This window comes from Triturus cristatus, chromosome 1_1 (assembly GCF_964204655.1).
Source record: "Triturus cristatus chromosome 1_1, aTriCri1.1, whole genome shotgun sequence".
Lineage (NCBI taxonomy): Eukaryota > Metazoa > Chordata > Amphibia > Caudata > Salamandridae > Triturus > Triturus cristatus.
Window position 1 is genome coordinate 57,755,082 of NC_140579.1, and position 13,412 is coordinate 57,768,493.

The 13,412-nt window shown below is 45.3% G+C and overlaps 1 protein-coding gene across 2 annotated transcripts in view; it reads left to right on the top strand.

Moving 5' to 3' along the window:
* Positions 1–9,681: 9,681 nt before the first annotated feature.
* LOC146869385 (amine oxidase [copper-containing] 3-like) overlaps positions 9,682–13,412 on the top strand; it is a 79,612-nt gene continuing 75,881 nt past the window's right edge. The window contains exon 1 of one of the 2 annotated variants that reach the window (XM_085599698.1): positions 9,682–11,351. In XM_085599698.1, coding sequence (XP_085455824.1) covers positions 9,752–11,351 — 1,600 coding nt within the window. In that variant the 5' untranslated portion in view covers positions 9,682–9,751. The remainder of the gene's footprint in view (positions 11,352–13,412) is intronic. The other variant, XM_085599700.1, reaches the window with a different exon arrangement.

Consider the following 13,412-nt stretch of genomic DNA (forward strand, 5'->3'; position numbering starts at 1 on the left):
GTAGAATTTTACAACACATGAGCAGGATCAAGTGTAGAACACAAGGGGCTCCTCTGGTGGATCACTTTGTAAGTCTCAACCATTTACCGGAAAGCATGAGATGGACAGTAATCGAGAGGGTGCGGCTGCATCCGAGAGGTGGTAACATTCATTCCATTCTCAACTATAAGGAGTGTAGATGGATCCACTCTTTCGACTCTGTAAAGACAGGACTCAATGAAAATGAGGAGACCAATAAACAAATGGGAATGTTATGCTTTAGATAAGTACAGACTTATCCTATGCCTCGTTTGTCTGAGATAAGTCTATCTCCTGATATCTCTCATGTTCACTGTGCCTTTCTAATGTGCGACGAACACATGGTATATATAGAATGTAAACCTACGGTTTGTGTATACACACTGTGTAAAGCAATGTACCAACTGGCCTATGTGCACCGCCTGAGCGGATATACTTACTTAATTATAGCCCCGTGCCATGTTCATTGTGTCTGTTCAAATGCGCGTTGTACATATGTTTTTTTCCAAAAAACACATCAAATGAAACTATTTAGATGAATCTAAATTCCAATACGAAACAAACAGTCCTTTTCATAACATTATCCTTTGTGTGTATGCACTGTGCAGAACAATGCTTGAACTGTTCTATGTGAATTGCCGGAGCTGACAACTTTGTCCACCTCTGTCACACTAGTTAATAGAACCACCTATTTCCCTGGAGGCATGACTTTGTTACATGATGTAACTGTGGGTTAACTATCTAACGTGTACCGAAAATGTCATAATTGGGGAGGAAGTCATACTCCTTAAAGTCGTGCGAGGTTGGGAAGTTATATCCTTTGCCGACACATCTTACAAATAATCTATATGTTTTTTGCCAGACTAAGATATCAAGCGCTCAGACGGTTTAAAATAATCAGGCATACTGGCTGTTGCCATTAATATATATTGAAGCTTTCACGAATAAGGAAAGCCTTCGAAATTATATTCTAAAAAGTTATAGGATGCCACGAATTTTTAATACTTCATAAGCATGTTAGTTTGTTTGTAAGATATTAAGTGCTTAAACAATTGCCTTAAACGCACGAGCATTGGGGTGTCCTTGAAAGACCAATCGAATTGGCCCACATCAGTCCTGTTTCTATGTCCGTTGACAGCTCCAATATAGCTGCTGCACGCTCGGCTCGCTGCCGGCTGCATGCAACAGACGGACTCCCTTTGACTTAAAGATGAATTCGGAAGACATCAGGTAGGAAGCGTCCAAATTTGCTTTGCTGGACACTTTTTTCGCTAGTTGAATAATCTCCTTAAAGAATGACGTCGGATCATGTAGTTTGGTTATAGTCTTTGGACGTTAGCCTACCCGGTGCCTACCCGGTGCCTGAATGTTTAGTTGCACGTTACGATCTGGGGATTATGCGTATTTATCGTACACATTGACTCTTGAATAGTCTTGGCCACTTGGGGAGCGATTATCCACTGTGAGAAACATTGATAATACTGTATCTAAAATCGTTTTTGCTAGTAATTACGGCATGCTTACATTTTTGGAACACTTGACCTAGATTTAACGTCTGAATAGACCAAGCAACTCCTGTGGCACTAAATTTGGGTTGCTTCATGCTTTTTACAGTTGAACTTGTGTCCTGATGTCCACAGCACTATAAGCCAAATTTCTACCCTGAAGTCAGGTGAGCAATTACGGGGTTCATTAATTTATAACGGTACCCGATCTTAGTTATATGAATACAATTCGGATTATCCCCATTTGGGTTTATATCCACAACAGGTCCTGGTAATCAGAGTATAAAGAGACCGAAAAAACTTAAAAATTAGACCAAGACGAATCAAGACCCTCTACGATTCTGGTAATTAATTTTCTCTGTTTTCAATGCCGTAAATTAAATACCTTTCGCATTTATTATATGCGTATTAATGTGTACACATGTCACCAGGTAGTCCCTTCAGATTGAAATCGAGTGGCAATAACTGCAATTTGGGAAACATCTGTCTCGTCACTTGAATTTTAGGTGAGTTGATGGGGAAACTTTTTGTTTTCCTTGTCACAAAATCTTTAACACAGCTTAGATACTGATCTATATATATTTATCTTGTGTAGGCTGTTATACACTTCCTGTGTCCTGAAGAAGACCCGATATGACTATGTACAACGACTGGTTGCTATAGGGTCGAAACGTTGACGGTTCTACAGTCCTGTATCAATTGGAATTCCTTGTATATACCATAAAATAATTAGGACATGTGCCTTACAAGGTTTATTCTTTATCCATAATTAAGCTGAGGACGTTTTTTGTGAATCTCTGCAAAAATTGTTTGTGTATTTTATTGATAATCACGTATATATATTGTAAATACTTGCATCTTCACTACTACACTTAGTCACCTTATTCACTTTGTCACTGCGTCGCTTCTTTGCAAACATTATTGTATATACAGCCTTCTTCATTTTTCGTCCATATTCCAATGAATTGATAAATGAGTTGATATTCAAATGAATCTCAAAAAATAAACTTGTGTTTTTTGCAAATATTAATTCATTGTCTAATATTGATTAATCTTTTTGATCTACTAATGCTGTGTTTTGTGAAGTTTGATTTCTTTCAAGTGTAAATAATTGCTTCCCTTTTGGAACCATTGTTCATATTTTGTTGCCTTTCACATCGGGCAGACCATCACTTTGCCTACCTTCTTTCCGCCTCCGCATCCCTCGAAAGAGGAAGAGAGGCTCCACCGTCTGTACCTAAAGCATGCGCTCTCATTCTATTTAAACCGCACACAACTGTTCTGGGTGGATGACCAGCTCTTTGTTGGCTACGTGGGCGCCAAGAAAGGTCAGGCTGTGCACAAGCGGTCCATCTCTTGGTGGGTCGTTCTGTGCATAAAGGCTTGCTTTTCTTTGGCTAAAAAAGGGCTTCTGGTGGGGCTGCACGCCCATTCTACCAGGGCGGAGGCAGCCACTACTGCTTTGGGACGGGGTGTTCCCTTGCATCACATCTGTCAGGCAGCTACGTGGGCCTCGCTGCACACGTTTACCAAGCACTACTGCCTGGACAGCCAAGTCCGGAGAGACGGCTTCTTTGTCCGTTCTGTTCTCCAGGACTTTCTGGTGTGATCTTGGTTCGCAGACCCACCACCAGGGTTGCTATTGCTGGGGTATCTATTCTAAGGTAAGGAATCTATCACTACGTGTTTCTTTCAGATGCACAAGTTACTTACCTTCGGTAATGATATATCTGTAAGAAACATTAGTAGTGATAGATTCCTTACCGCCCCACCCAACTTCCCTATTTTACGAACTGATTTCTAGGGTTAAGGTCATCCCTTTCAGGGCCCTAGTTTCATGGCACCAGTGGTCAGTTTCTTGCGTGGCCCTGCGTTCCTGGCGCGGAAAGTCGTGTACAGAACTGATGTCAGCGTGCGTGGGCGCGTCTAAATAGCTCCAGGGACGTCATTCCAGCGCTAACGACGCACGCGGAGCCGCACGACGATGCCTACTGACGCGCAGGGGTACTGCTGACAAAAACATTCCGGATCCAGTCTGACGCCTGGGGTAATTGTAAGGTAAGGAATCTATCACTACTATTGTTTCTTACAGATATATCGTTACCGAAGGAAAGAAACTTGTGCTTTGCAAAAATGTATTTGGACCTCATATAGACTGTACGTACACCATATATATACCATACATTATCAGTATAGAATGCAAGCAATAATAAAAGCAAAACGTTACATAAACACCGGAAAAGCACTGTTTCTGTTGTTTTTAATGGCGCAAAAATGTGTAACCACTGACAACCACTGTTTTTTAAGGCACGGAAATCACTTGAAAACACTGAATTACCCCACCAGAATTTACCTAAAATAGAAACTGAAAACAGGAAAGCCTCTTTATATTTCAATTGTTATTCCTGACTTGGGGTGAGAATACTGTGCAGGTCAATCTATGGTAATAGTTTCAATCCTCATGAATCCTTAGAGGGTTGATGTGTCTGCACCAGAGCACATGTAATGTTGGTTGTTAGATTTGTATTGTAACTACAGTAGCTCAGTTGCTCACTGTTTTTGTTACAGGGATCTTTGATTAACATGTGGGACACAAGTTACAATAATAGTAAAATAGCTCAGTGAGTGATGCACCTACTGCAGACATTTGTGTATCACAATCAAGGCATAAACTAGAGCCTGCAGGATTTTCATCAGTCTTTTATTCTTCTAAAACTATCAAAATTGGTTTGGTTGAGTAGTTATAAAAACAACCAAGCCCTGAAACAATCAGTTTGACCAACACCAACATAAATGGGTAATATTATTGCAATTACACACATACATGTTTCTCCTCTGCCCCCTCTTTGTCTTCCTTGCCTGCCCTTCCTGTGCTCTTTGTGTGGTTCCCGCTGTCCAGCCTCATCTGTGTAGGGTGTGAATATCTGGTTGGATTGCTTTGTCATCGAGGGCAAGTCTGGGCTGTGTCGTGGGTGGCCCGATTCATTTCCGACATTATCTGGTTAGAGTGAGGCGAGGGTTGGTCCTCCCACCATGTACCATGGATCATATCAGAGCACTTTTCCTGAGTTCTGACTTTTGCACCCCCTTGTACCATCCTTCCTCTAGCCTATACCCAAGAGGCCCTTATCATCAGCCTCCGCTATGGAGACAGTGGTGGTGCTTGTTTTTGACTCAATGTCACCGATGTTCTCAACTCATCTACCCTTCCATGTAGTCATGTCCTATGAATCTGATGAAACAATGGGCACCCAGGATCATTCTGTGTCACTTCAGTGATGTTTTCCAGTGGGCAGATGTTTGTGGATACAGTCATGTTTGAGTGACATGCCATATTTGTATTGGTATGCCTAGAACACATGTATGTGGTGCTAAGATGCTTGCAAACAGCTCTTTGAATAGGAGCCCGCACTGGGCTTGCAATTCCCTGAAAGGGAGGAGGGTAGGGCAGCAGTGGAGGTTGTCCGCCTGGGTAGACTGTCATTTTCTGCGGTGTTATCGATTAAAGCTATAACCAGATGGAGCGAGTGGGTTACCATAGCCAGGATCACTGCCTACACCCTTCTCACCTTCTAAGTGGTGGCCATGAATGACTTGAACAATGTAACTTTAGCAGGTTTCGATAGGAAGGTTGTGCCTCTGGTCTGCCTTTGGTGCATGGGTGATGCAGACAGTCCTCAGCTCCATTTTATTTATTTATTTATTTTATGCGTTTTTATATAGCGCAGACTTTACCCGAAGGTGTCAGAGCGCTTCACAATAGGAACAGTAATGATACAGGAGGAGAAAATGACAAGTCAGCATGTTACAAAAGCAAACGTTACATTGAGGCAATAGGGACAATTGTGCATGGATCAAGAGCAAACAGAATACAAGAGGTAGCAAATGATACGTTACAAGAGGAAAAGGTGACGTGTGCATGTTACAAAAGCCTACAAAGTACAAGTAGAGGTATAATACGGCAATAAATGGCAGACACTCAAAACACAAGAACAAATGTTACGTTACATGAGGCAATGTTGGCAATTGTGCATGTATCAAAAGCAAACAAAATACAAGAGGTAACAAACGATACGTTACAAGAGGAAAAGTGATGTGTGCATGTTACAAAAGAGTACAAAACACATGTAGAAGTATAATACTGTAATAAATGGCAGACACTCAAAACATAAGAACACACTGGGAAGGCACTTCTATAGTCATGGAGAACAGAATTTCCTATAATGGAAGGACTTCCTTCAGATAATAGAGAGGGCGTGAATTAAATTTGGAAGTTTCTTTGCAGAAGGAGAACTTTGAGGTCAGTTTTGAAGACCTGGGAAGAGGTGGTGGTCTGGAGCTGAGGCGCAAGTGAGTTCCAGATTCTCACTGCGTTGCCTGAAAAGGATTGGGCCATCGATCTTTCCTTCTTGGAAGTGGGAGGTTCAAGCAATAAATTTTCCGCATTACGTGATGGTCTGGAGCCTCCAGAGAGTTTCAGTTTATTCGTCAGGTAGCGAGGAGAGGAGGAGTGCAAGGCTTTGTGGGTGATACAGGCAGTCTTGTAGATAGCTCTTGCCTCTATGGGAAGCCAACGGAGGGTGGATAAAATGGGTGTGATGTGGTCGCTTCTTTTGGCCCCATATATGAAACGAGCTGCTGAATGGAGAACAGATTTAAGGGGGGACAGGTGGGATTTGGGGAGGCCAATAAGAAGAGAATTGCAGTAGTCCACTCTGGAGAGAACCAGTGATTGGACCAGGGTTTTAAGGTCTTGCTCCGGGAAGAAGCGACGTATCCCCCAATGAAGGCACAGTTGGTATCGAGCAGACTTTGCAATGGAATCGATGTGGGAGAGTAGATTGAGTTTTTTGTCGAGTATGACACCAATGGATTTTGCGCTGTCGACAATGATGGGTCCATCAACTGGCTGATGCAATAGTTTAAAGGGGCAGGCTTCAGGAACATTCCAGCACTTCCTGGTCAAGAATACCTTTCAGTACAAACGCGTGCAAAGTGCCCTGAATATTTGGTGATCACCTTTGTTTAATGACCGACATGCCACAGAATGTTCACGTAGTACTCGCACTGCAGGCTGGAGCAAGGGCAACTTAGGGCAGTTATAATGTTCTTGTGATGCAAGCCTACCTATGGAGGGGGGTGAATGCACTAACTTTATACGGCACCTCTGGTTCTTTGGAGGTATGCGTATGTGGGAGTAAACAGCAAGCTCGAGACAGCACCTCGTTTGGAGGCACCCCTATCTCCAAGGTCTCCTAGGGAGAAAGAGTCTATGGGCTATTTAGTGAGACAGCTGGACAAAAAGGTCTCAGCACCTGACCATGCACAGAGAAGGATGAGATGTGCGAGTGTTTGGATACATGTCTAGGCTTCTTTCGTTCACCCATGTTGTGAACACTACTGTTGTCTATCGGCCTGGAGCTCAGAAAGGTCTAGAACAAGCAGGAAGGCCTGACATACATGCTATAATTACAACAACAAAAACATTGCCCCGAGGAGGCAAGTTCCCTAACTGCTGTGTGTGTTTCAGTGCAGCTATGGAGAGGGGCAGTCCTTTGGTTAAAGTGGATGCAACAATGACCCATAAGTGTTGCCTTGTGTTCAACGCTGCACTAGAAGGCACTTTCTCTAGGTCCAGCTTGTTGTTGGGAGCACAAGGCAATATCTATGGCAGTGATAGCAAAGGGATGGGAAACGAGGTATAGTAATAGGTGGTGGAGGGGGCGGGAATATAGAATTATAGGTCCCTGAAATGACTGGCGGATCATGTGACCAATTGGTGTTTTTTTTAGTAGTTGTAGGAGCAACGTGTGACTGGTTGGGGTGGGGAGGGAGACGTGGAGTGAAACAGAGTTTAGGTGTTACTGGGATGACAGATGACTATCTAGAATGACTGATCGGGTAACAAGTGAGCGGCTGAAGGGGCTAATTGGTTTAGGAGACCAATAGAAATGATGTCTTGAGGGGTAAATTTGGCCTTCCCCCTTCACCTCTGAACATCATCCTCTCTCCCAGAATTGAGGAAGGGACTCAAGACCTGGCTTTTTGGTTGACCCCAGCAAGAACCTTCCGCCTGGATACCCTCACGGGTGATTAGCTGTGCTCTACAAATCCGAGTTGATTGATTGAAATCACGTGACTTGCTGATGAGGGCTAATGGAGTGATTGGTTATGTGGACTACGGGCCAAGCGTGGTACTGGTGTGTCATGGCTGGGAGAGCAGATCAAGTTTGTAATTGTGAGGTAACAAGAGGTTCAGGGTGACCCCGGTTGATTGAGACAGGATATGGAATGGCTTGTTGGAGAACTTGACGTGACAGGTAAAAAGAGGTTCATGGATGGACTGCGCTAGTAGCCGGGTCACGTCTCACCTTGTTGGGGCTCCTTTAGAGATACTTCTCAGTTCCTCTTCCCCCCAGGTCAGCTGAGGCTGGACTATGCCACTGAGGTGCGTTTCTATGGGTACCCTTTAGCGATGTATTCATTAACCTGCAGCCACCACCCCCAGTCACAACACTGTCTGGGCTGAGGAGGCAGGAGTCACTCTCAATCAGATGGCAGAGTACACAATGGGAGACCCTGGTCACCCCAGCATCACTTGACGATGAACAGCAAAGAACAAGATGGAGGACAACCAGTGGATGTTCATGATAGCTTAGTTCACTGGAGGAAAGCACAGGGCTAGCAAGACGCAGCAGGAACGCGCAGCACCAGCAGGCCATGCAGCAGAATTCCATCCCTACATCTCTGCTTTGAAAATGAACCCAGGCCGCTGGGAGGGAGGGAAGGAGAGAAGAAGAAAAGGCAGGATGCCAGGGACATAGGCGTTTGGGTCCTCGACAGGAGGCAACTGCAGCTTGGGACAGCCATTGCCCTTGCCAGCGCTGTCAAATGTCATGCCAGCCTGCTAACCATCACACTGCTACAAGTGAGACAATTCGGACTCTGCCATGCCCCCAATGCTAGTAGGATGGTGTGGGTGGCAGGTATTAGTAATTTTTACCTTATATTGAACGAATAAAGAACTGTTCTTGCCCTGATCTCTAAATGAGATATACAGCGCCGCAATGTGGTAGACTGTCAAAAGTACCGGTGCTGACAATCAAGTACTGGTGCCGAGCACCGGAAACCACAGGCTCAAATTAAGCACTGAAACAGGCCAGAAATGCCGAAGGCATACCATTGCCATTATGCGCCTCAAAGGCCCCTTCATAATGGACCACAGAGCTTTCAGGTTTTCCAGGCCCATTCGTGAATGGCTCATTCAGTCCAGAAGTGGTCTTTGCATTCTGGGACTTGTAGTACTGTTCACCCCGTTTTAAAAACAGGGCTGGTTGAGTTATGAATGTCTGGATCCGGGAATATTGGTCGCATTACACTAAGAAAATTGAAAATCCATTAAGTGGGGAGGGGATGTGGTCCGTCGGCCAGACTGCCGACTTTGGTGCTGCAAACCAGGGTTCGAGCCTCGGGGTCGCGTCCACATCCTGTGATTCTGGGCAAATCACTTAATCTCCCTGTATCTGAATGTGTAATGTAAATACGGTGCTCGTGTAAAGAGCTCCAATACCTTCGGGTCGAGTTCGCGCTACATAAATATGCAACAAAAAAATAAATATGATGGTGTTAAGCTTTTCAATTGTGTGGTGCAATAATCATATTACGCGCTGATTTACAACGTGCTGCACTGACCTTTAAACTTTCACGGACGCTTTCACGCCCAGAGTCTCGCTCTACACTGTCATGCCTACTTCTGCATTTTTTTTTAATGAAATTATGTTGCTTTGCGTTCATAAAGGGTGTGGACAACTTGTAATAAAACATAAGAATGAAGGCCTGCAGTTCCCGGCAGAGGGTTCGATGGGTACAATATGGTTACTTTCGTACTGCGTCACCGTCAGCGCTCAGGCTGCTTTCAGTGCGGAAACAACACCGCGCGCCCTCACATGAACCCCCTCAGCTCGAGGCGTCCTTGAAGACACTCGGCGGTCTCGGTGCAGAATCCCAAGAAAGCAATCCTTTTTTGGATGCCACAAAGAGTAGCCCGCCCATTTTGGCTTGCCACATTCATTCCCCCCTCGCCTGTCTCTTATCCTCTGATGAAACTCAGCCGCCCCCCTGCATATTTAATATGTGCGGCACGTGAAGTGGAAACCCACTCCAGCCGCGCGGGGCAGGACGCCGGAGCATCCGTTCTCACTTCTCCTCCCAGGGCCTACTGCCCCGGCATGAATATTAAGGCCGTGCTCGTGCTGCTCGCCCTGGCACTGGCCACCATTTTAGCCCTGGTCTGCGTGCTCTTGTCTAGTGGAGGGGCCAAGGCGCAAGAGTGCGGGGGCCAAAAACACAGTGGCCAGCAGGAAAAGCAGACTGGCCAACAGGAAATGCAGGATGGTCAGGGTGTGATCTTTTCTGACCTCACCCCTACAGAGTTATCGCAGGTGGTGCGTTACCTTCAGCAGAACCTTGGCGATGACTTTGTAGACGCCGCGGAAGCGAACCCCTCCGACAACTGCATTTACTACGTCGATGTCATGCTCCCCAAAAAGCAAGATGCCCTGAATTTCTTAGACAACAGAGGACCACAGCCCAAAAGAGAGGCGCTGGCGGTGGTCTTCTTCGGCAAACAGCAAGTACCTAATATCACGGAGTACGTGGTAGGCCCTCTGCCTCGCCCAACTTACCACTCAGACATCACTCTGCAGAAGTACAAAGACCAGCTCCCCTACCACCGCAGACCTGTGATTGGGAAAGAGTACATGGAAATGTACTCTTTGATCTACCAGAAAGAGTTTGCCAAGGCGCCTACCTTCCTGAAAGATGCGTATGACTATGATGGGACAAACTTTGCTGCTCTCACCACGGTCCCCCGTGGGTTCCGATCTGGGGACCGCAAAACGTGGTTTGTCCTCTTCCATAACGTTAGTGGTAGTGGCTTCTTCCTGCACCCGGTGGGCTTGGAAATCCTGGTTGATCATCAAAGTCTAGATGTCTCCCAGTGGAGAGTGGTCAAAGTGTTTTACAAGGGCAAGTATTTCAACGATATGGTTCACCTGGAGGAGGAGTATAAAACAGGCAAAGTGATGGTTGAAAAAATGGGTAAAGTGCCACCTGAAATGGACATTGCTTCCATGAATCCTTTAGGGGGCACCGCCGCAAATACTCCTTTCCAATATGAGCCCACCGGCCCACGTTACAGTGTCAAAGACAACCAAGTCTTCTTTCAGTCCTGGAGCTTCGCCTTTGGAAAGCACGTCAACTCTGGGTTGCGACTCTTTGATGTAAGATTTCAGGGGGAGAGGGTTGTCTACGAGCTGAGTGTGCAGGAGGCCATTGCAATCTATGGTTCGAATGCTCCAGGTTTACTCGTAACCAGGTACATAGACAGCAGTTTTGGCATCGGAAGATTTGCGCATGAGCTGGTCAGGGGAGTGGACTGCCCTTATCTAGCTACCTACGTGGATACCCACCATATGATTGAATCCCAGTCTCCAGAAACTGTCAAAAACTCAATATGCATTTTTGAGCAGAATGCAGGTATACCTCTGAGGCGGCACTATTCCAACTTGCATTCTATGTATTACGGTGGTCTACCTAGTACCGTCCTGGTAATCAGGGCCGTTTCCACACTCATCAACTATGACTATGTGTGGGACTTTATGTTCTACCAGAATGGAGTGATTGAAGCCAAAGTGTCTGCCACGGGCTACATAAGTTCTTCATTCCTCTATGCCGACGGTCTCGATTTCGGGTCTAGAGTTGGCGAACACACCTTGGGAACGATCCATACCCACTTCATGAATTATAAAGTTGACCTAGACATTGGAGGTAAGTTCATCCCCTTTACTCAATTTTACCATACTTTAGGCATAGCAAAACTCTGCCTGGCCACTAAAGGCATAAGGCTTCTGTTTTGCTTTTGAGGTTGGTTGTAGTCAATCAAAAGAAGGGGTCAAGGATGTTTTTTCCCAATACTAGGCTCATTGTGAGTGCTATTATTGCTCTTCGGAATTTATACTCAATTAATTTCCCAGCTATTTTTTTACTAAGATCAAATGTAGATTTTTGATTCCATTTGTATTTTTCATTTCTTTTGTCAACAACATGTCCTCTTTATGTAAATGCAGGCATGTGGACTGAAAAGGTGTTTTGCATATGTTGAGTGTGTCCCTGTGTTTATTCACACATACCTCTGCTGGCCTTGCGTGGGATGCAAATGTACTAGTATGGGCAATGTTACATGGAGTTATCATTATCAAAGGAATGTTTTCCCAGCTTTCTTCTCACAGCTGATTCCAGTGATAGCTTTATTAAAAGGCTAGTGATCGACAGCCACCCTTTTAGGTTTTGTTCTTTTAAATGTGCCTCCCCATGCCATAAAGTTTTAAAGGTTTCTCATAGGAAGTTAGACAGTGAACAGTGGCTGTGAGGCAAGTTATATTGTTGTTGAAATGGACAGAGGGAAGACCAGGTGAGTGTTTTGCTCCCATCACTGACTCACTGAGAGCCTGAGAAATTTACTGGTTGAAAAGATATAAAGGCTAAAGTTAAAAAATATGAAAGAAGGGCAGCCTTCTGCGCGACTTATAAAACAAGCATTTGCAATGCATTAGGTCTCGCATTTATGCGAGTTTGAGCTATTGACATTGCAAATAACAATGCCTATTGGCATTGTCATTCACAATGCCAATAGCTTTCACTCGTGTAACTGCGAGACCTATTGCATTGCAAATGCTTGTTTTGCTCACCATGCCGTTCCAGCTTGAACCTAGCCATATGCAAATCAGTCTTGACCCTGTGCCTCATGGGAACAGTCCAGCCCGCACTGCCAAGCCAGGTCTCGGGGTTTCACCCCTCTTCAGCCAGGATAGCTTGATTCCAGTGGCATGGAGAGCACGGGACCCACGTCTGGGCATACCCGTCCCACTCAGAGTGACAAATGCAAAAACAACAATTGATGGACAGAATGCAGAACAATGTCATACATTCACCCGAGTAGAGAGATCTGGGCCTAAATCCATTGTTTTTTTGCTCACAATGCCATTACAGTTTGGCCCCAACCATATGCAAATCAGTCTTGACCCTGCGCCCAATGGGAACAGTCTAACCCGAACTGCCAGGCCAGGTCCTCCCTGGACTGGTAAACAAGCATCCTTGGACCTGTTTTGGGCTTTCAGCTCTCATCAGCCAAGATAGCTTGACTCCAGTGGCATGGAGAGCACGGGACCCACGTCTGGGCATACCCGTCCCACTCGGGGTGACAAATACAAAAAGAACAATTGATGAACAGAATGCAGAACAATGTCATACATTCACCCCAGTACAGAGATCTGGGCCTAAATCCATCGTTTTTTTTGCTCACCATGCCGTTCCAGTTTGAATCTAGCCATCAATTGTGTGTCTTTTGCTTAATATACATCCAAGGCAGCACAAATATATGTTGATTGTCTACTATGGCAAAAAATGGCACTCGTTACTAATCCTGGGCGTAGTTCGCGAAGTAGCACTTCGCGAAGCTACGCAAAGTGCAGTTCGCACTACGCGAGCTACGCGTAGCACTTCGCGAACTGCGTAGTACCTTGTTCGCACTGTGCCAGATGTCGGTTTCAATGATTGCACAGTGCGGACAAGCAACCGGCACTGTGCAATCATTGAAAATGGCATCTTGCACAGTGCGAGCTGTAGTTTTCTGCTGCTCGAGTAGATTTTTACTCGAGCGGCAGCTTTCTCAACGCGAACTGATAGTTTCTCATCGCGAGCGGTCGCGAGCATACGTGACCCCTCGCAATGAGAAACCTGACCTCCTCGCGTTGGGAATCTCGCCGGGAGGTTTATTTTCCATGCTCGCGATCGCCAACTTGATGTTGCTGATCGCGAACAAGTTAAAAG